The following is a 20378-nucleotide window of genomic DNA, read 5'->3' as shown; positions in this document are numbered from 1 at the left end:
TGTCTTAGATTCATAAACCATCACTTGAAAGACCATTGTGTTTTAATCACAGACCCCAATATTTATTATTAACACACAAATTACTCTGCATCCTCCTCTTATACAAATGATAAAAGTTTTGTTTATTATATTAAAGTTCATTTCTAATTCATGTGCAGGCACCTGTCACGAGGGGAACATGATAGAAGAGTAACAGAAAAAAAACCCAAGAAATTATTAAATTTTTAAAAAAGGAGAAAATACTTAGACATTAATACAGTTTGTTTAACTGATGATGCTTCTTCCATTATATTAATAAGGTTTACAAGAACTGATTTAGTTCTAGAATTTTTCAGTGTCGTTATCTGAGTTCTGTACATGAAGAATCACGAGTTGTGGAGTAATTAAGGGCATGTCCAGACAAGGAGTTAAATATGCTTCTGAATGTGTTACCTAACTTGTTCAAAATGCCACATTATAAAACTGTAGTGTAGACAAGGCACTGCATATTTTTAGTATACTGTCTGGCAGAGCTAGACCTAAACTTAACATGTGGTAGAATATGTTAGTTAACCTAACTTTAAACTGTAGTAGCCTAAGGCCCCTTGTAGCAGCAGCAAAGGTTTGTCATGAGGACAGTATAAGTGACTTACTCATTATTAACATAGGAAGTCTGCAGCCTTGGTTTTTCACTTTGCCAATTCCATTATTAATACTTGTGTTTTAACCACAAGGCCATAATTTTTAAACAATGCATGCACTCTTACTTCAGAAATATTCCTTATAGACAGTGATCAAATCTTCCAATCTGGATGCCTAAATTTGCAGTCCTAAACACATTTAGACTGTAAGCTATAGCATGTAATAGTCAGACAACCTGAACATCTCTGAATCCCACTTAATGCCTAACAGACAAAGATGCACAGAGACTTCTGAAATCTGAGTACCAAGAAGTTTAGGTGATTGACACTTAGAAATTTTTAGCCTTTGACTGTATAACTTTATCACGCCTCTCTACCTGCCTCATTAAAAACACAATTAAAGTGACAGAATTTTACTCAGAAGTCATAAAATGCTAGGATTAGGAATTCCAATAAAATCTTAATTTGGCTCCCTTAAATTATTACAATACAGTATGTATTATAATAAACTCTTTAATTATATGATCATATACCACTGAAAAACAGCATGTGATCACATAATTAAAGACTGCAACATAATACATATGTAGAAAAGAGGCAAATTAAAGTTTCATAGGCAACCTTAAGTCTTGCATTCCCTATTTTCTTAACTGCAACAATATTGAAGTTTTCCTAAACATAAAACTTTGAGGTATATTTTCCTAAGTAAAACAAACAAGCAGCACATACTGGAAAACAAACTGTCATGTGGTATCATACTGACATATGCATGGGTCAGGAACAGCACTGGAAGTGCTCCAACTTGGGTTTTAAGTAATACAGACTGGTCATGAGCACAATGGAATACACTACTATTAGTTTTCTCCCATATTTATTATCTGCTGAGCAGGGGGAAAGATAAAGGAACCCTAAGATCCTCTTTTCAGGTTGTGAAGAAGAACATGGCTTTTGAACAGGATAATCTGTTTGGTCCTCCTGAGGAACTTATTTTCTGCTGAAATTCTTTCAATCACAGAATCATAGAATGGCCTGGGTTAGATGGCCATTTCCCCTTGTCCTGTCACTACATGCTTTGTAAAAAGTTTGTCTCCATCTTTCTTGTAGGGTCCATTTAGCTATCAGAAGGCTGCAATTAGGCCACCACTTTTCCAGGCTGAACAAACAGCCTTTCCTCACAGGAGAGGAGCTCCATCCTTCTGATCATCTTGGTGACCTCCTCTGGACTCTGTCTAGCAGGTCCATATCTCTCCTCTGCTGGGCCCCCAGAGCTGGATGCAGGGTTCCAGATGGGGTCTCAGCAGAGCAGAGCAGAACAGAGCAGAGCAGAGCGGAGGGGCAGAATCCCCTCCCTGGCCCTGCTGCCCCTGCTGCTTTGAATGCAGCCCAGGACACGTTTGTCTCTCTGGGCTGACTGCATATTCCCAGCTCATGTCCAGCCTTTCACCCAGCAGCACCCCCAAGTCCTTGTCCCCAGGGCTGCTCTTGATCATTCCCCCAGCCTGTGCTGATACCAGGGTTGCTCCATCCAGGTGCAACACCTTGTACTTGGTTTTGTTAAACCTCATGAGATTCCCATAGGACTACTCCTCGAGCTTGTCACTTCTCTCCTTTTGCCAAGATCCATTCTCTTCAATAAGTTTTTATCCTTTATGCCTCCTTGCATAGGAACTATGCAATTATAACCTTTTTCACTCAACTTTCACCACATCATATCTCTTTATGGCCCACAATTCCTATTCCCACTTCCAGTGTCCACAGCCTGCTCCCTGACTCTACCTCCATCTTCCAATCTCTATTCAACAAATCCTTATCTCTGTTCCAATTTTGTTCCTTTTTCAGCTTCTCCTTTCTTTCTTTCTTCCTCTGCCACCCCCAAAAATCAAGTAAATCTCTCCTACATTTCCTTTGCCTGAAATCAACTCTCCATCACCAGCATTCCCATCTAGCTTTGTCTCTTCTGTATTGAAATTGAGCAAGCTCCTGCTCCGTGCTTCCTGGGCCTACAACAGATCCTTAACAATATAAAAGAAGTTGCCTAAAACCAGATTCAGGAATTACACTGGAAGTCATGCTGCCCAAATGGACAAGTGCTTGTATGGACAGATGCTCAGGGGAAGCTAGCTGTGAAGCTCTTAACAATTTTCTGATGTCTCTGTGAAAGGTACTTATTTTCCAGAGGTCAATAATGCAGGTTTCCATACTGTTGTGAAGGCTTATCTTTAAAAGAAAGTTCCCTTGCTATCAAGTCTTAAGTAAATTTTAAGGTAACTGATATTCATAATTCAAAAGCTAGGGTAGGGTGGGAGGCATTTTCCATTGACTGGTTTCTGTGACCACAGTGCTTTGTCAGAAATCATGAAGAGTTTAACCACAGACAAATAGCTGTTATGATAAATTGTAGCCCAAGATTAAAAGCTTGAAGCATCCAAAAAATAGATCTGTTTCTTGCAAGTGACATAGAACCTTTAACTGAGGGTGCTTCCAGATCATTTTTCATGACAGTATTAATATGCTTGGCATTATCAGCCATCTTTTATGGAGTCTGTCATTAGAGAAGTCCAAAACCAGACTTTTGGAGGCAGCAGCAGTTTCTCACCATTGACCACTAACTACCTTTAATTGTCCAGTCAGATTTCCACTACAGTTTATATCTACTTCATATAGTTGTTCACAACTTTCCTTCCTTCCTTCCTTCCTTCCTTCCTTCCTTCCTTCCTTCCTTCCTTCCTTCCTTCCTTCCTTCCTTCCTTCCTTCCTTCCTTCCTTCCTTCCTTCCTTCCTTCCTTCCTTCCTTCCTTCCTTCCTTCCTTCCTTCCTTCCTTCCTTCCTTCCTTCCTTCCTTCCTTCCTTCCTTCCTTCCTTCCTTCCTTCCTTCCTTCCTTCCTTCCTTCCTTCCTTCCTTCCTTCCTTCCTTCCTCCCTCCCTCCCTCCCTCCCTCCCTCCCTCCCTCCCTCCCCTTCCTTCCATGATTGTTACAAGAATAATGAATAACCAGTGCCACAATGAGAGGATGTCATGACATGTACATGACATGATGAGATGTCCCCCTCCAGCTTAGAGATCCAGATGACCTTCACTGAAGAGAAGCAAAGAGTTCTTGCCTCTGTCTCCATATTCTTTCTCTCTTGTTTATTTCTTTCAGTAAGAATGAAGAAAAACTAGCAAAAAACCCTCATTCAAACAGAGGTTTGAGGCATCTGGGTATGGGTCTGTTTTACACAAAAACAGTCAAGTGAACATTCTAACATGAAGTGCCACATAATACATGAGGGTATTGCAAGCTAAAAGAAGAGAAATTGCATTAACAATTTACTGTTGGCTACAGATAGGTTTTTACAATGCTACAAACTCAGCTGTTTACTTAGATTTAATGGCACATGACATTTGAACATGTGTAGCTTATTGTTTTAAAGCAGAAGCAACCAAAGTTCCCTGACAGAAGAGCTGCACAATGACAACACACTGACAGCACAGAACTACAGCTGGCCCACAGTTAAGTACTATCTTTTCTTGATATATTGTGCTGTCTACAGTTGCTAAGTGATTGCATGTCTGTTCTGTGTATCAGGTTTGAATTTTTCTCAATTGCTTTTAAAAAATCTTGTCTTTTCTTCTGTCACAGGCTGGCATCTTGCCATAGGAGGGTGACAAAAGTGTGAAGTATCTTGCCAAAACTGTTCATAGAGTTAGAAATGGACAAAATAAGTCATGAATATTGATTAACAATTCAACTAGAATCCATTAACTGTGGATAGTCTCAGTTCAGTCAGAGAGAAAAAGAGAGGGTTTTCTAACCAGGTGAGAGCCTGGGAGACAGTTGGGAAAGAATGTAAAGAATTCTCTAATCTATCTTGTTGTTCACATTGTTTATAGATATGTTCTGCCACCATGCGTCATTCACTGCACACCAATGGTGTGAGATGTTTTTACTCTAAGACCAATGAAATTGGTCTGCATGATGTTCTCTATATATAGAGCGGTGCATTTGAAATAAATCAGAGTTCATTCTCTAGCCTTTGACTTGGAGTCTTCTTGTTACCGTCCTGCTCTACGGCGACAATTAACCAGAAGATTAAAAATGCTGCTATCCTTTTTCATAAAATGTAATGACAAAAATATATTGCAACAGGTGCACAACAGGTCATGGTGCAGAGGTGAACTGGAGAGCCTACAATTCCAGTGTGCCATGATCTACTGGAGCTAGCCTGGGCCCAGCTTCAAGAAAACAGTAAGTTCTGATCCCAGTTGCATCCCTGATCTGCTGCATGACTGACTATGCTATGAGCTGTCTCCTCCCAGGATGATCTTCTGGATAGAAGGGAAGAACATTTTTTTAAATCTCATATAGATGCCTCTCTTGCATAATTATTTACTTAGCGTTCAAATAGTGTGGTAATTGTGCTTGAGTAACTGAAAGCATTACAGGCACTTAAACAACAAAAATGTTATGTTGGTAATGAAACCCCATCCTGTTCAAGCAAAATATCAGCTTTCATCTACATATATGCTACACTGAAGGAACAATGCCCTACATTTAAAAGTACTGTACAGAAACAATTTTCTAATAATTTCACAGACCCTGACTGTGTCTATGCAATGGCGTCATGCCCAGTCACAGAAGAATTTTGGTTAGGAAGAAAAAGCTTTTTTTTTTTTATTTTTTTTATTTTAAGGACGTCAACTACTATACAAAAAAAACACAGCCATACCTACTGCTATGCTGGGAGAACAAGGGCATAAGTCTGTTTTTGAAGTAATTTCATTCACTTTCCTGTGTGCGGAACTGTTCTGACTTGCAGTCATTATGCCTGTTCTGCTGTGGAATCATAGCAGAGTCAGGCCCATAGCTCCTGACCTACCAACATTACACTGTTTTTAGTCACAGCACGAAAACAGAAGGAAAGGCAGCACCAGACATATACAGGGAGATTATAAGGGTATGAGTTTATTTGCTATCCAAGGTAAACAATGCAAATTTTTTAAAGTTAATTTAATTCTCATTAGCATAGCATGAATTTGTTGGCTATTGTTTCAATTCTAAATAAAACTAATATGACAGAAACCAGAATTAACTACAAGATCTTTATTTAGAAAGCATGATAAAGAGTATTTTTCATGTAGCACAAATGAAAGAGAGAAAATGGCTTCTGTTAAATTACCTCCACTGGCCCGTGCCATTTTCAGAGCTTCAAGAGAAACAGCAGGGGTTATTTCTAGCTGGCAAACAACCACTTTGGCTTTACAGATGACATCAGAAGCCCTCTTCAGGTCTTCAAAATTTAAAAGTAGGTTGGCTCCTGGGACTATGACAATAACATTCTGTCCTAAAGAGAAGATATTGTGTTTTTTTACTTTAACTTTGACAATAAAGTATGTAAAACAATTCCTTGCACTTTTTACAGTATATTTCAGATGAGTATTTCAATTTACTTCCCAAAAAACCCCATTAAAATTGTATGCATTGCTGACATTTTCAAATACACAAATATTTCAGAGGATAATAAAGAAGATTGATGTACTAATGAACTAACACTGCACAATAAACACAATATAAATTCCTTTGGGGAAAATCATATATGGGCATTCCCCAGTCTTATTTTAGTGTCTTCTGTGAACTCAAAAGAAGCACTGCACTAATCACAGTGGAGATGGTGGATACACGCTGAGGGTGATATTTGCATATTCCTAAAATATTCCAGTAGCATTTTGAAGAGAAAAGCATCAATGTAATTACTGAATTCATATGCCAAAAATGGCATAAAATTTTTAATTTTCCCATCAGCTTGCAACAAAAAGTATTTCACACAGCTAAGAAAATTATGCATGTTCTTTAGATTTCAGAGAAGCAGGCTTACACCATTTACCTGAGACATTTCAAGTTAGGGCTCCTAATCATCATGAAAGCCAGAACCAGCTTGTCACCAAAGCCCAGAAAGGTGATGCCTGTGTCTTAGAAAGGTTGTATCAGAAGTGAGTAAAGAAGGTGGGCAACAGCTTCTTCTGCTCTTAGAGGTGGCCAGAGGAATGGTCTAAACAAAGCTGTGCATGTGGAAGCATGACAGTGTCTCAAAGCACATCTAAGATCCTTTTTATTCTTGTAGTTTGTTTTACAGTTAGGTGAGGTTCATTTACGTGGGTTCCAAATATTCTTTTATTTTTCTTCAGACATACAAATCACCTTCTTTTATTGCAATTTCTTTCTTTTTTTAATCTCTATGACAACACTTAGAGACCTTCAGGCATGGGTGCCTTCAAATTAAAATTTATTATTAATCACTCAGGTATTAACTTCAATAAGTCACTTGTTCCTTGATTTAGAGGCTCAGCCCGCCCTCGCTGAAGATTCCTTTAAGGACTGCCAATCATTAAAGGCTACCAATTCTGTAATGAACTGAATTACTTTGCAAATAAGTATTTATAATTTTAAATACATTATTTTTCTTGAATGTGAGTTCAAAGTCTTTTGACTAAGAACGTGCAAAATTTCTCTCCCTAAATACATTCCAAAAAGAAAGCAGGACAATGGAAAGAATAATATAGTGATCTCAGAGGGAGGGACCCAAGCTTTCCAAAGCAATTCCACTGCCAATGGTTTGGTACAGAACAGCTGCATATGAAAAGCAAAACCTCAGCACTTAAAAGCCAACGCCCTGCTTTTCAACAGACAATGATGGGCATCTTGGATAAAAATCAAAAGAAAACAAAACAAAAAATCCTTCTGCAACTCATAAATGTTACCAAAGATATCTGGATCCCGTTGGGGAAACATTCAAAGGCAAATTGTGCCTATTTTGCCAGGCATATTTTGATAGCTTTAGGATGCAGCAGTGCAAGCAGTAAAAGACAGGAAATCAGTGGAACAAGAATCTCTCTCATTTCTGCCTGGCCCCTGTGCTTCCTAGAGTCTCAGACTTTATTCACATGTCTTGCTGCATTATCTTGCTGAACTATTTAGCTGTACTGACATGTATATTATTATCAGACTTTGGAGCTAATGGCCCAAGGCAGTAAGGGGGGCTGTTTGCTTAAACCTGTATGTATAAATTCAAGATAGACCGTGCTACTCTGGATCACAGTCTGAAGATTTTCTTTGTAACTACAAAAGGTCAGAGACTTAGAGTCTGCTTTCAAACCTGCCAGGGAAATGCAGTACCTACTGTGGTGCAACAGTCCAGACAGATTAAACCCAAGCTGTAGGGAGCACCCCCCCTCCATTCTGTTCTTAGCTATATATACCACACTTGCTGAATGATAGCAGTCACCACAAACTTGCACCAGGGTGCATGAAGGCAGAATCTGGACCCATGCACTCACAATTAATACAAAATTTTGTATTAACAGCAACCATTTTGTTGAAAGAAATTATTTCTTGCCAGGGAAGTCAGATGGGAATTCAGCATCAGGGACAACAGAGTTAAAGACAGATGGCAAAGAGGGGTGAGATTCATCTTGTCCAACATTAAATAATTTTTTAAGTTAAAAAAATCCTACACACTAGAAAACTCTAAGAAAACTATTTTCTAAAAATAGTTTTTCCATGTTCCTTCAACAAGGAGAAGAGACAAATATTTTCAGAGGTTTATTTAGTCTTACATATTTTAGATATCTGTTTGAGGAGGAGATAAATTATTGCCCAGAAAAGTCTATGTACCTCTGTTAACCCTGGGTGAAGCCTTAAACTGTAGACCTAACTTCTAAAACTACTCCAGTGAGGTAAAACATTACCCACACCAAGAATGAGAATAATGTATTTATTGCATTACTGTTAATTCTAAAATCTCTTTTCTTAGACTAAAAATATTCGTTTTGATGGGAACATCTATATAACTTTGAGTATTGCAGACATCAGCTAGAATATTAAGGGCCATTTTCACACTTGCTATAAGCTGTAACAGCTAAATGAAACTGATAAGCTTGCACAGGCTTACACCAGATGGGGACTGGGTCCCGTCAGGATGAATGCTGCATACATAAAAACTGCCCTAAGTTGGGCTTCTAAAACTGCTACTGCCAGTTCTTAGAAAGATGGATAACTCAAGCCAGACCTTTTTTGACATGGGTCATCTTATAGATGACACCAGATGAGAAGTGCCAGTGGAAAAATCAAATGTCAAACCAGTAAATGCCACAGTGCAATAAATATCTTTAAAATGTGATGACAAACCTAAAAACCATCCGTAGTGCTTAGAATGAATCAAAATATCAAACAGATCAAACAGTGTAATTATAACAATAGCTGCAGAGCTTGTGCTTAATAATTCACACAGAAGAAAATTATATTTGTGATCAGAAAAGAATGTTACAAGAAAAACATGTGCTGCCAAATCACATAGTTCATGATTATGAGGGTGGGTTTGGGGTGTGTTATGGTATCATAATTTCTAGACAACCACTTGTTAGAAATATTGAAGAGCCTTGCACATAAAACATTCAACTTAATGAAGAAAGTCAATATGTAGAAAGTTTTTAAAATTCAGGTGACATTTCTTCATAAACCTGAAGGTTCAAACCAAAGATTTTCCTCTACGGAAAGTATAATACAAAGAAGTTAGCATATGTATTCTAAGTTTGCCTTGTTTACTTAGCCTTACCTAAATATATATTTTGAATGTTTTTTTTACTAGTAGTGCTTTGGTACTGAAGGTACACTCAACTTACAAAATAATGTCTATTCACTGTTCATGAATGATTAATAACTTTATCATAAAGTCAGCACAATGCCTGTCTCAAGTGAGGGTTATCATGCAGTGGTGTGTGTAGGTGAGCTTCAAGTCCTAACTTGCAATAATCAAGAGAATTTTAAAAATTACTTGCCAAACTCTGTTGTGCCTCCACTGGCATATACATAGGAACATGTATATGAAGGAATACATAGGAATATATATATACATAGGAATATATATATATATATAGGAATATGAATATGAATGTTGTCAGACTTGTTAAAACCTCTAGTCCAGTTAGGCCAACATAGTGGCACCATCAACAGTCAGTACCAGATATGGACAAAGCTGCAATAACCTTCAGAGGTAATCATGTAAAAAATTATCCACAAAGAGGGTTTTTCCCTCTCTACATGTGTGTGTAAAAGTACAACTCATCATCACTTTATGGAGCTCTTGCCATCCAATATCATATTGCTAGCAGAAGGTGTGCTAAGTGACAGAGCTAGTGACAAGAAGGCAGACTGAAAGGGGAAACAAAACCTTGGGTTTGTGATGCACCTCAAAGAAAATGTGTTAAGAAAAGCAGCTGGATGTACCAGCTTTTATCCTTAAGAGAGAAAGTACAGATTTGGATATACAGGGTACTGGTATAGTTCTGTTTAGTCAAATCAAAACTTTCTGAAAAGGCAGCAGCATAAAAGAGAACAACTGAAACAAACACAAGATCCAAGAAATATTTCTGCACAGCTGAGACCAGCGCAGAGGTCTTTGCAGCATCTCTGGGCTGCACATTTTTCAGTGCAGCTCTATAAACTCATTAAACATCTCTCTACCATTCTGCATTAAAACAGATATTGAACCTCTCTACCTTTTATTGAAACTATACTGTATTGTCCCAGAATATAATCAACTTCAAGAGTATCAAATGTGCCTGATATTTTCCAATTTTCAGCACTTTGCCAATTACAATAGTGGGTGAGTTATACTTGTGCAATTCAGTAACCAGTCAAAAACTTCCAAGAAATTCTGCAGTGCCAGTTAGACAGAGGTAACATCAGGGACAATTTACTTCACAGCCTCATCTGACTCTGATTTCTACATCTTTTCTTTGCTCTGCCTTCACTCATACATCACAGCATGATATACCCTTTACTTTTACATCTCCTACTTCTCCCTGTGATTTTTCTCAGCTGGTTTGAGTTGGTATTTTCCCCAAGTATCAGTATGTGTAAAGAATTGGTAAGAAGGGTAGGTTAGGTGTGTAACAATACAGCAATGAAAACTTGTTAATTTAAAGAGATGATAGCTATGGTTTTTATTTGTTCCTCATCTTAACACAAAACAGCATCACCAACCCTAATTTCAAATGCTTCTCTTTCAGGTATAATTTGAACTAGCAGAAACTACTTTACATCGGTCAATTGAGTGCTGTGGTGTTTCAGCTATGCCAGCACAGCCACTGCAGTAAAACATGCATGTGTAGACAAGCCATTTGAAAACTGCTGTAAAGCCTGCTTAGGTCAAATCAGCCAGGTTTCTACAGAGAAAAAGAGAAAATGTCTCTTGCAACAGCAAAGCACATAAGTACTGCTATTTCACTGCAATTTACTCAATTCAGGCGCCAGATGGTTTTTGAGAGAAGTAACAACAAGAACCATTACCAATTCTGTGCATCTGTTTGCTTTAGAGCATAGTTCTGACCAGGTTTGCTCTTCTACTAGATTTTAAATTAAATTTGAGGCCAGTGTTAACTTAGCATATGATTTTTCAGTTACTCAGAGGCACAAACTACATAACTATTCATGTCACTATGTGAATCGCAAGACTGTCATATACCCTTCACACTGACACTAACATGTAAGATAGCCCACTGTGAACCTTGTGGCCCAAAACATCCATTTCTCTTTCCTGGTGCTAATAAAGGTTTTATATCCACAAGATTGTTTTATCTTATCCTTCAAAAAATTCTTGGTGGTAAAATTTTAACAGGTCATCCTCTGTTCATTCAAGTTTAGACTGTTTTTCTCTTAGCTGGCCATGCATATGAATTACGAAATTATAAAACTGGTTCTTATTCAACTAGTCTGGACAGCAAACCTAGTGCAAGACATGTACAGAACAGTGAGGCCCAGGAGCAATACTGGATTCCCACTGTCCCTCCTGTTTACAATGGCCATAGTGACTGTAGGCAGTATAAAAAATGTCAAGAGTTGCTGTGTAATCTACCTGCTAATCCAAACCCAGAAAAGGAGGTCAAAGTTAACAGGCAAGTATCCAGGTTATCCAATGTATTAGTGTTACCTTATTTCTGAGTTAGAGCTGTCATGCAAGGCTTGGATTAATCTTACTTAGGGAAAATTAAACTCACATCTCCAACTAATTTGCCTAATTTTCCTGAATATTCCTGTTTAGGCTTGCCTTTAGTCACAGTTCCTTCCCAGTTTGGATGCGTGAGTAAATAGTTATGTTTCCTTTCCCATTTTGAGCTGTAGCCCAATGTACAACCATCAGGTTACATAGAAGCTTGGTAAGTTGATGTGTCAGCTAAGCTGTGGTAACTGCTCAAATGAAGCCTCTTAGCAACTCCAGAAGTGAACTAATCCAATCACACTTAATTTGTTATGTGTGCATAAACATTATCAGTCCTGAGCTCTATATTTTGATCCAGACACACTTCTTTTAAGGGCTCTCAATAGCTTGAGGAAATAGCTTGAAAAGACATGTAGATGTGTCACTTAGACAGATGGTTCAGTGGGGGACTTAGCAGTTCTGGGTTAATGGTTGGACTCGATCTTAAAGGTCTTTTTCAACCTAAATGATTCTATAGTAAAAGTGATGGGTAAGTCATAGTAGGAAAGGAGAGCTTTAACCTTGTCATATACTGTGTGTTCAGGACAATATAAAACTAGGTTGATCAGCTGGCTGATTAAATTATGCTTGAGGAAAAGATATAAAGTTTTCTGAGGATAGTTTAGCAGTCTTGACAAAGAATATGAAAACAAGCCAAATCTTTATTTCTTCCCCTGCAAAATAACAGCGAAGGCATAGGCTAAGGAAAACTAACATGAAAAAAAAAGCCATTTTAATGTGTACTCATCACTGCAGATGCAATTTGAAATCAAGATTTGTGGTAAAATTACAAGATCTACGGAAATATTTCTACTTAAACTGAGGACAAGTCCTTTTCCTGATTGAGAGCATAATGACTCATTTGGTGTCCTGACGAGGTAAACCTTTTCCTCACAGGACCAGAGGAAATGGCCTCAAGTTATACCAGGGGAGACTTAGATTGAATATTAGGAAAAATTTCTTCGCTAAAAGGGTTGTCAAGCACTGGAATAGGATGCACAGAGTAGTGGCTTAGCTACCAACCCTAGAGGTATTGAAAAGACATGTAGATGTGGCACTTTAGGTAGACTTGGCACTTATGGGTTAATGGTTGGACTCCACAATCATAAAAGGTCTTTTTCTACCTAAATGATTCTACAGTAAAAGTGCTGGGTAATTTCTAGTGGAAAATGAGAGCTTTAACCTTCTAATACACTGCATGTTCAGGAATATGAAACAAGATAGCTCAGCTGGCTGATTGAAATATGGCTATCACACTGCTAATTTAAGTATCAGATTCTGCTGCTTTTAGGTACCTAATTCTACATTGCCTGCAATAAATAGAAGTGCAATGAAGTGTGAATAAAGTCTTGAAAAAAAAAGAAAAAGGTAGAAAAAAAAATCCACAATTAACAGTGATAAGGCAAAGGTTTCTTTTATGGCTGTAAAGGCAGAACAAAGAGGACAATTCAGAGCAGAAATATGTACCTTCACTGTTGACAATTATTGAAGCAGTTCCAGTAGCAGCATCTGTAGTTTGACCTATAAATGCTAAGAAAGGGAAAAGTTAGAGCATGCACTAGTTCAATACATTACTTTCAGCCAATAGCATGTGATGCAGTTTAATTGAATTAAATCTAAAATGAACCCATAACCTCCAGCAATTTAAAAATGCTAATTACTCTTGCATGTGCAACAGTGCCAGAGAAACTAACAACAAGTGTTAATTTACACCCTCAAAACAAAAGAGTCCAACATTCTTTAATTTGGCTACATCTCTGCATTAGAGAAAGCATGTTATTTATACAGTCTTCTCAAGCACTCTACTCCTGCTTGAAAATATTTTTTTTATCCAATGAAACAATAGAATCAAGGTTAAAGAAAAACAAAAATACTAAAACAAACCAGCATCTCATTCTATGTAGATTTGCATTTCAGCAGCAATATTAACTAATGCAATGACGGAAGTGGTGGGGTTATATGTATCCTCTTTGGACTATTATTCAGAGAAATTAACATGATGCTGGCAGCACTGTCTGTTAGAAAGATTGTTCCATGTTTCCTACTATAAGAACCTGTTTTCAGCTGACAGCCAATTTGTCAAATACCAACCAATGATAGGAAATTGGTAGTAGAAACTAGTAGCACTGTAGCAGAAAACTGACCAAAAAGTTGAGGGTTTCTTTTTTCTTTTCCACAAACTGTATTTGAAAAAAATCTACTATTCAATTTGAGACAAATTCTGGTGACCTTTTGTTTAAGGAGCTCTGGTGTTCTAACATTGTAGAACATGGATTTAATGCTGGGCAAAAGTGGGCTTCTTTCTCAATATATGCCTTTGTGGCCAGTTTAACAATCTGCTCCAATTTGAAGAAGGCAGAAAAAACACCTTACATCATGCTCATCTGGTTTTGCTGAAGTCTTGCAGGTACTTGCCCTGGAGGTACCCTTGTCTAGCTCAGTTACCAGGGTTAGAGCAGGACTTCCCTTGCAATTGCAGCTTCTTTTCACCATGAATTCTGTCTGCACACTGGAACTGAAAGCAAAGAATGTGTGTCTTCTGTACTCTCAATGCTCTTGCAGCATGAGCAGCAAATTGCCCAGTTCAAATGTGGGAAAAGGAACAACAGATCAATAAAGATCTAAATGGTCTGAGCAGCACTGGCAGCTGGTTGGTTGTGGAAGACAAGAAGACAGGGAAAGGGGAAAATTACAAAACAGACTGGAATTGGAAAGAAGAGGGGTATGCTGATATGCTAGGAAACAGAAGAGCAACATGAAGACATACAACAAGGACTCAAGTTATGAGAGCTGGCAGAACTGGTATTACGCCAAGGATTTTCATCCAGTACCCAGTATCCTTATGTACAACAACAAAGATATGCTAGAAGATTATTAAACCAGTACAAAAAAGCCTATGGCTGAAATAAGACCATCTTGAGAAAAAGCTCTGAGCACACTGAATCACCCTTGCCTCCAGATCCTGGATCAACCTCACCAGGAGTACATCTTACTTTTCTCCAGGGCTGATCAATGGAGGGATTGGCAATCAAACACAATTCTGAAATATTTTTAACTCAATCAGCAGAAATTGGGACCTTGGACCTAAACATTCCAGCCCTTCAACTGATCTACCTAAGTATCAATGAACTGCGATATGATGGAATTTCTGAATATTTTCCTACACTTTTCTTTTGTTGCTATAAAGATTATTTAAAAAATTATGTTAAGATTGCAAGATTAATAATTTAAACCAGAAAACATTAAGGTTCTTTGTGTCATATGCATTTTCATTAAGTGGTATGCATTATAATTGCATCATTTAGACGATCAGACACGAGTTAGGCATGCTTTGGAGACATTCAGAGCTGTACACTAACAGACACTGTTTTCATGCTTTCATGCTTTCACTGTTTCCTTGCTTGGTTTCTTGCCTCATTTGAAAGATACACAATGAGTAAACCTATATATACATTTGTGAAATATTTAGATGCTACACTGATAAACATAATAAAAAAGCCCACAAGATACTGATAGTTTTGTCTTTAAGGCAGGACTTGAATAAGGCAGTAGATAAAGCTGTGGTTGCACATTAAACAGAAGAGATAAACAGAATATTGAATTGCCACTGAGTGATTACATCTGTCCATCCTTGTCCACCCCAAAGGAGACAAGAGTAGTGTAGACAAAAAAGTGATCATATAGTTAAGCAGCGCTCAGTAGAGAGGGAATTGGTTTTACAAAGGTAAAAGATAATAGAATATTGTGGATGCCTAATTTTCCCTTTTTCTGAAAGCCTTTTAACATTGATTTTTGTGTGCATGTGTGCTAACATCAGCTGCAGTCTCTAAAATGACTGCATGGGTCGGTTCACAAAGCAAAGGTGAAATGTACTGCATTTACCATTGAATTTCCACTCCATCCCTCCTCTGACAATGTGAAGTTGAGAATGAGTAATCAGAATGAATTTTTCAATTTCTCACTAGGCATTATTATAATTAATGCCAGACTAAACAATTGCATAACAACAAATTATCTTCAAGTGACTTGCAATGATGCAATCATCTGAGATTTAGACGCAATAACACTACATTTTATTTTTAGTGGTACAGCTGATTTCAGGAGTCCCCATATTCTCTTTCATATTCATTCCTGCTAGCTACACCAAAACAGTTATTCATAGTTCTGAATGGTAAAACATATCTAATAAGGTAAAACAATAATAAATCCTCCACCACCAGGTTTTGAAGTTCAAAAATAATACAAAACATTTAAAGTAAAATTTTACCTGTAGAAATACCATTCTTCTTCAAATTATCAACATAATCATTGCCAAAGGAATCACTCCCAACCTATACAAAAGATAAAGTAATGGGTTTTCTTTACACAAAGGTGAGAGGATAAATAGACCATCTTTAGACAATGAAATGTTCTACTATAATTTAAATACAACACCTTTAGTCTTTAGAAGCCCTTTGCCTTATTAATCAACAAATAATAAAATAAGAAATAACGGTAAAAATGTATTAATAGTATTAGCAGACAATAAGAACAGTGTTCTGCAGTTTTCTCCTGCTCTATAACAAACACCCATGTTGCAATATTCAAGTTTCATCCTTGTACAATCCCTGTGCTCCTTTGACACTGAAACTTCTGGGGTTTTTAAATCTGGACATGTACTGAATTTTTCAGCATTGAATTGAAAGCATTGACATTAATTGTGGTGTCCTTCTTAATTGCAGTTTGTATTTTGAATTTTTTACCTCAAGTTTCCTTGGTGGAAAAATACCAAACTGTGTCTATGGGACAGAAAGCAATGATAAACACAGCATTACTAATTTCTGCAATTCTCAGTTCTAAATGTACTGTTTAGAAATGTTTTGTTTGCATTATCCAGCAACAGCAGATCAAGTTGAGTTAGGGAGTCAAGCTATGGTGTATTGTTTTTTTAATAACAACTTAAAAAGTTTGTAATTTCAGTTCCATTAATCTTTTTAGCTGAAAACAATTCTGCTTGCAGTTTATTCAAACTAATATAAATTTCTTTTTGTTGCATTATACAAGCTGAACAAAGGAGATGAGGTACATGGAGAAAAAAATAGTTTAATTTGCTTAATATCATGCGAGCATTTAAAATATATTTATAAAGCCAACAAAGCTTTTGAGTCACCACACTTAGCCTGTCTTCAGCATGCATAGCATGTGTTCCCAATTCCAAGAGTGAGCTCTGTATCCAAGCAGTGTCAAAGACTAACTAATGCTAGAGAAAGCATTTTTGCAAGAGGAAAAAAGAAACATCTTTCAAATTAGAAGCCAAATTGAGATCCTGGTTATGGGTCTAGAGGAGTCCTAACCAATTATCCATCTTCTCATAAAACAGCACTACATAGCTAATGGTGTACTTCAGTTACTAGAGGCACAAAGCAGCTGCCTCTACTGGCTGTTGTTAGACATTTGTCTATTTAAGAGTTCAGTCCTTCAGAAAGCTTGGAGAAGGCCTGAGTACCAGCTAGTGATCACAAGAATCACACACTTTGATTCAGAATTCTAAAATTTAATTTGGATGATGCTTCTCCTCACATATTTGATTGCATAACCACAATTTGAAACTTCAATTTCCTACAACATCTGTAAGTTTTTTTTTTCTAAAGCATTATTAAGGATAGTCCTGGTCTTTCAGCAAAGGAGGACATCAATTAAGTCAGAATAGTCTAACCAGATGGAACATTGGTCTAGTACATGGAAAAAAATCCCAAACAACCCAAAATTTTCTTGGGTCACTGTGTTAGTCATTGTTTTCATATTTGAGTATATTTGTACTTCTGACTATTCCCAGTTTGCCAGACAGGGTGGGTTGTCAGGAGCTGCTTCTTCTGACTGCTTTAGACGGGATAACTGCAGCCATCTGCAATTTAAACCTGAGCTGTGCTCACCTCTGCACCCTAAAAACTGTGCTCTGGAATACCTTCAGTCTGATGGTAACACTTTCTCCCTCCCTTGCTACTATGATTCTTCTACAACAAAACTCACAATCTGCTCAGGTAATTCAGCAACAAAATATTTCATAACCATCTTCCAAAAGCTCAGCTGAAACTTCCTTCCTTCAACTCTGGATCCTGCATGACTGACACACAGGCATTCCTTACTTTTCAACTGTCAAAACAGCTGAGATCAGCCATGGTACTTTCACTCGCAGCAGGACATCTCAGTGCTGGAGGGAAGCCCTCCGAGGGGGGTCCATGGAGGTCTTTCCTCTGGAGACTTTTTTCCATGTTAGTTCATCAGTATCCAACCCAGTTAATCCTAGTGCATTTGAAAGACTTTATTTTTCCATTCAGGCTTTACCCCCAAGGAAGACAAGAGTATTGGGCATTAGACTCAGTTTAGATTAAAGGCATATTTACTGACCATGTCAAATTATATAACATTGTTTTAAATATTTTCTGCTTTTGCACAGACTCTGCTAGATGGACTACTGGATAAACAGAAAAATAGATGTCTCAGCCTGCAGACCACAGAACACTGTTAAGAGCTGAAACAGCATTTCTTCTTTCTTCAATTCTTAACAACAAAAGCCATTTGTACAAGCATTATTGTCATGCAGTTTACATAATATTACAAAATAAGTGGAATTACATCAGTATTTTTCAGTCTGGGTTTGCCCTGCTTATGATCATGTTTTCCACATGGAGCTAGGGAACTGGCTGGCATCATAGCAATTAGAATTCTAGCAGCTTAAGAATCAAACTCATCTGTACCTGAACAACAAAAAGCATGTACCTCTTGATAATTTTTTATTTATTTTATATATTGTTTTTTATTTCAAGTGTTTACTCTTTTTTATCATTAGGGAATTATACAGGTACTAAAGACAAGCATAAGACAGTAATACAAAAGGAAAAAGCAACTGCAGATACCCATCATACTCTGTCCTGCATCTGAGATACAGCTATATTCATGCAATGAAGTGAGAATTTAGCCTATAGCACTTTAACTTAAATTTGGCTTATGGATAATTTAAAAAGACTACACAACATGGTAATACAACACTTCCTGTTTCTAGGTAGGAAACAAATGCAGCCATGGCTTAAACAGAATTTAGTACATGCAATATCAGCAATGTCCAGTAAAGATCATTCCAAATTGTCAGAAGTAGGACCTTTTTCCGCACATACAATGTCTTTCAGACCAACATCCTTCCACCATCTTATTCTAGGATGCTGAACAGATTTTTTTAGGATTGGTCACGACAAAAAAAAAAAAAAGAAAATAGTTAGGGGAGTTTGAAATCTCTCTAGAACACTGCTATTTTTTCAGTACTGCAACAGTGTTCTTGTATGAACCCGAGTAATTATTTTATTTGCTTAGATCCTTTAATACTCTGAAAGGAATCCTTTTCATTTCTCTGTAACAATTCAATCAGTACATCATTTCACAGGACTGAGCGAATTGACTGCTACTGTGACAAACATCAATAATTCAGAGTAACAGTGCCCACTTGCAGAGACATCCAGGCAGGAAACAGAACAATGTTTGCATTTCCACTACGGAAACTCAATTTTTTAAACATTTTTTTACAATTTTTACATTAAATTCCACAGCACTCTGTGGCATCTCTAGTCATAACAGTAAGTCATTATAATTCTCTCTCTCTCAAACCCTCACCAAACACTGGCTCTTGTGTTTTAAAGCTCTGAGATATGAAGAATTCCTTGTCACTTGATCTGAGACGTCAATCTCCAGTCTTCTTGAGGACATCCTCTGTCTAAATTACACTGGTACTAAGAGGATGCCACACTCTAATGGAATGTCCCTTTAGTATTAATACTGATTCCATTTTCTGAACTTCAGATTGTAGAAGTAATTTTTGCATCCACACTAGATAAAAAATGTTAGGAAATATGACCAAAACAGAAACATGTAACTGAGCACAGAGTATGTGTGTGAGGGGCAATCCAGCTTAAAGAACCACCAAATACTTCAGATTACTTGTTGCAGTAAAAATAATTTATTGCAGAAGCTCATTATTGCCAGATTCTTCATAGTTTATTAAGCAAGAAATTTTATATCTCATTAACCTATGCAGATATAAGACTGTATATGAGACTTCTATGAGATGAGATAGTATTTTGTGAGGCTATAAAGTGCAATTTTTAAAAACTAAATAACAACTTTCAAAATTAAAAAAATAGAAAATGCTAATATTTTCTCCAACAAATACACAACAGAAAGAAAGAGAAAACAAGAGAAAGAGACAGACGGACAGAGAGACAGAAAGATGGAAAGAGAGAAAGACGGAAAGACAGAAAGAAAGAAGACTGGGTTTTACTGAAATAACAAAAATATGTTTTTGAAAAGTACTTAGAAAATATAATAGCTACTAAATTTTATTATGAATGTTTATGTTTCCATTGCACTGAGCAAAGGGCTAGACCATTAAAAAAAATAAAGCAAAATTCACACTTGCAATGGGAAAAAACCCTTTAACATTTACCAGGAAATGTTAGAAGGTAATTCACTGTCAGTTCATCTTGTACTTGAATCTGATCGTTCTTGAATGCAAAGATGATGAAAATATACACAATATGACAGAAGTGTAAACATTGCCAAAAAAACCCAACCCCACACTGTAGAACAACTAGTGATAATAACTCACAGAAATGCTTCCAGGTGTAATTTAAATTTATAGCCAACATTGTTTAGTCTAAATATTGAATTGAAAGAACAGTGAGGAAGGCTTCCTTAAGATGTTTGCAGTACTTCT

General features: G+C 37.1%; 1 protein-coding gene across 1 annotated transcript in view; it reads right to left on the bottom strand.

Annotated features, from left to right (window-relative positions):
* Positions 1 to 20378, bottom strand: part of RBKS (ribokinase) — a 72816-nt gene that overhangs the window by 31543 nt on the left and 20895 nt on the right. Inside the window, exons 3-5 of the mRNA XM_068185530.1 lie at positions 15903 to 15966; positions 13103 to 13165; positions 5780 to 5944 (exon numbers count right to left, since the gene is read on the bottom strand). Of these exons, the coding sequence (XP_068041631.1) occupies positions 5780 to 5944; positions 13103 to 13165; positions 15903 to 15966 (292 nt within the window). The remainder of the gene's footprint in view (positions 1 to 5779; positions 5945 to 13102; positions 13166 to 15902; positions 15967 to 20378) is intronic.

The sequence above is a fragment of the Anomalospiza imberbis genome, chromosome 3 (assembly GCF_031753505.1).
Source record: "Anomalospiza imberbis isolate Cuckoo-Finch-1a 21T00152 chromosome 3, ASM3175350v1, whole genome shotgun sequence".
Lineage (NCBI taxonomy): Eukaryota > Metazoa > Chordata > Aves > Passeriformes > Viduidae > Anomalospiza > Anomalospiza imberbis.
Note: the sequence above shows the minus strand (reverse complement) of the source record. Positions and strands in the feature narration are given on the sequence as shown.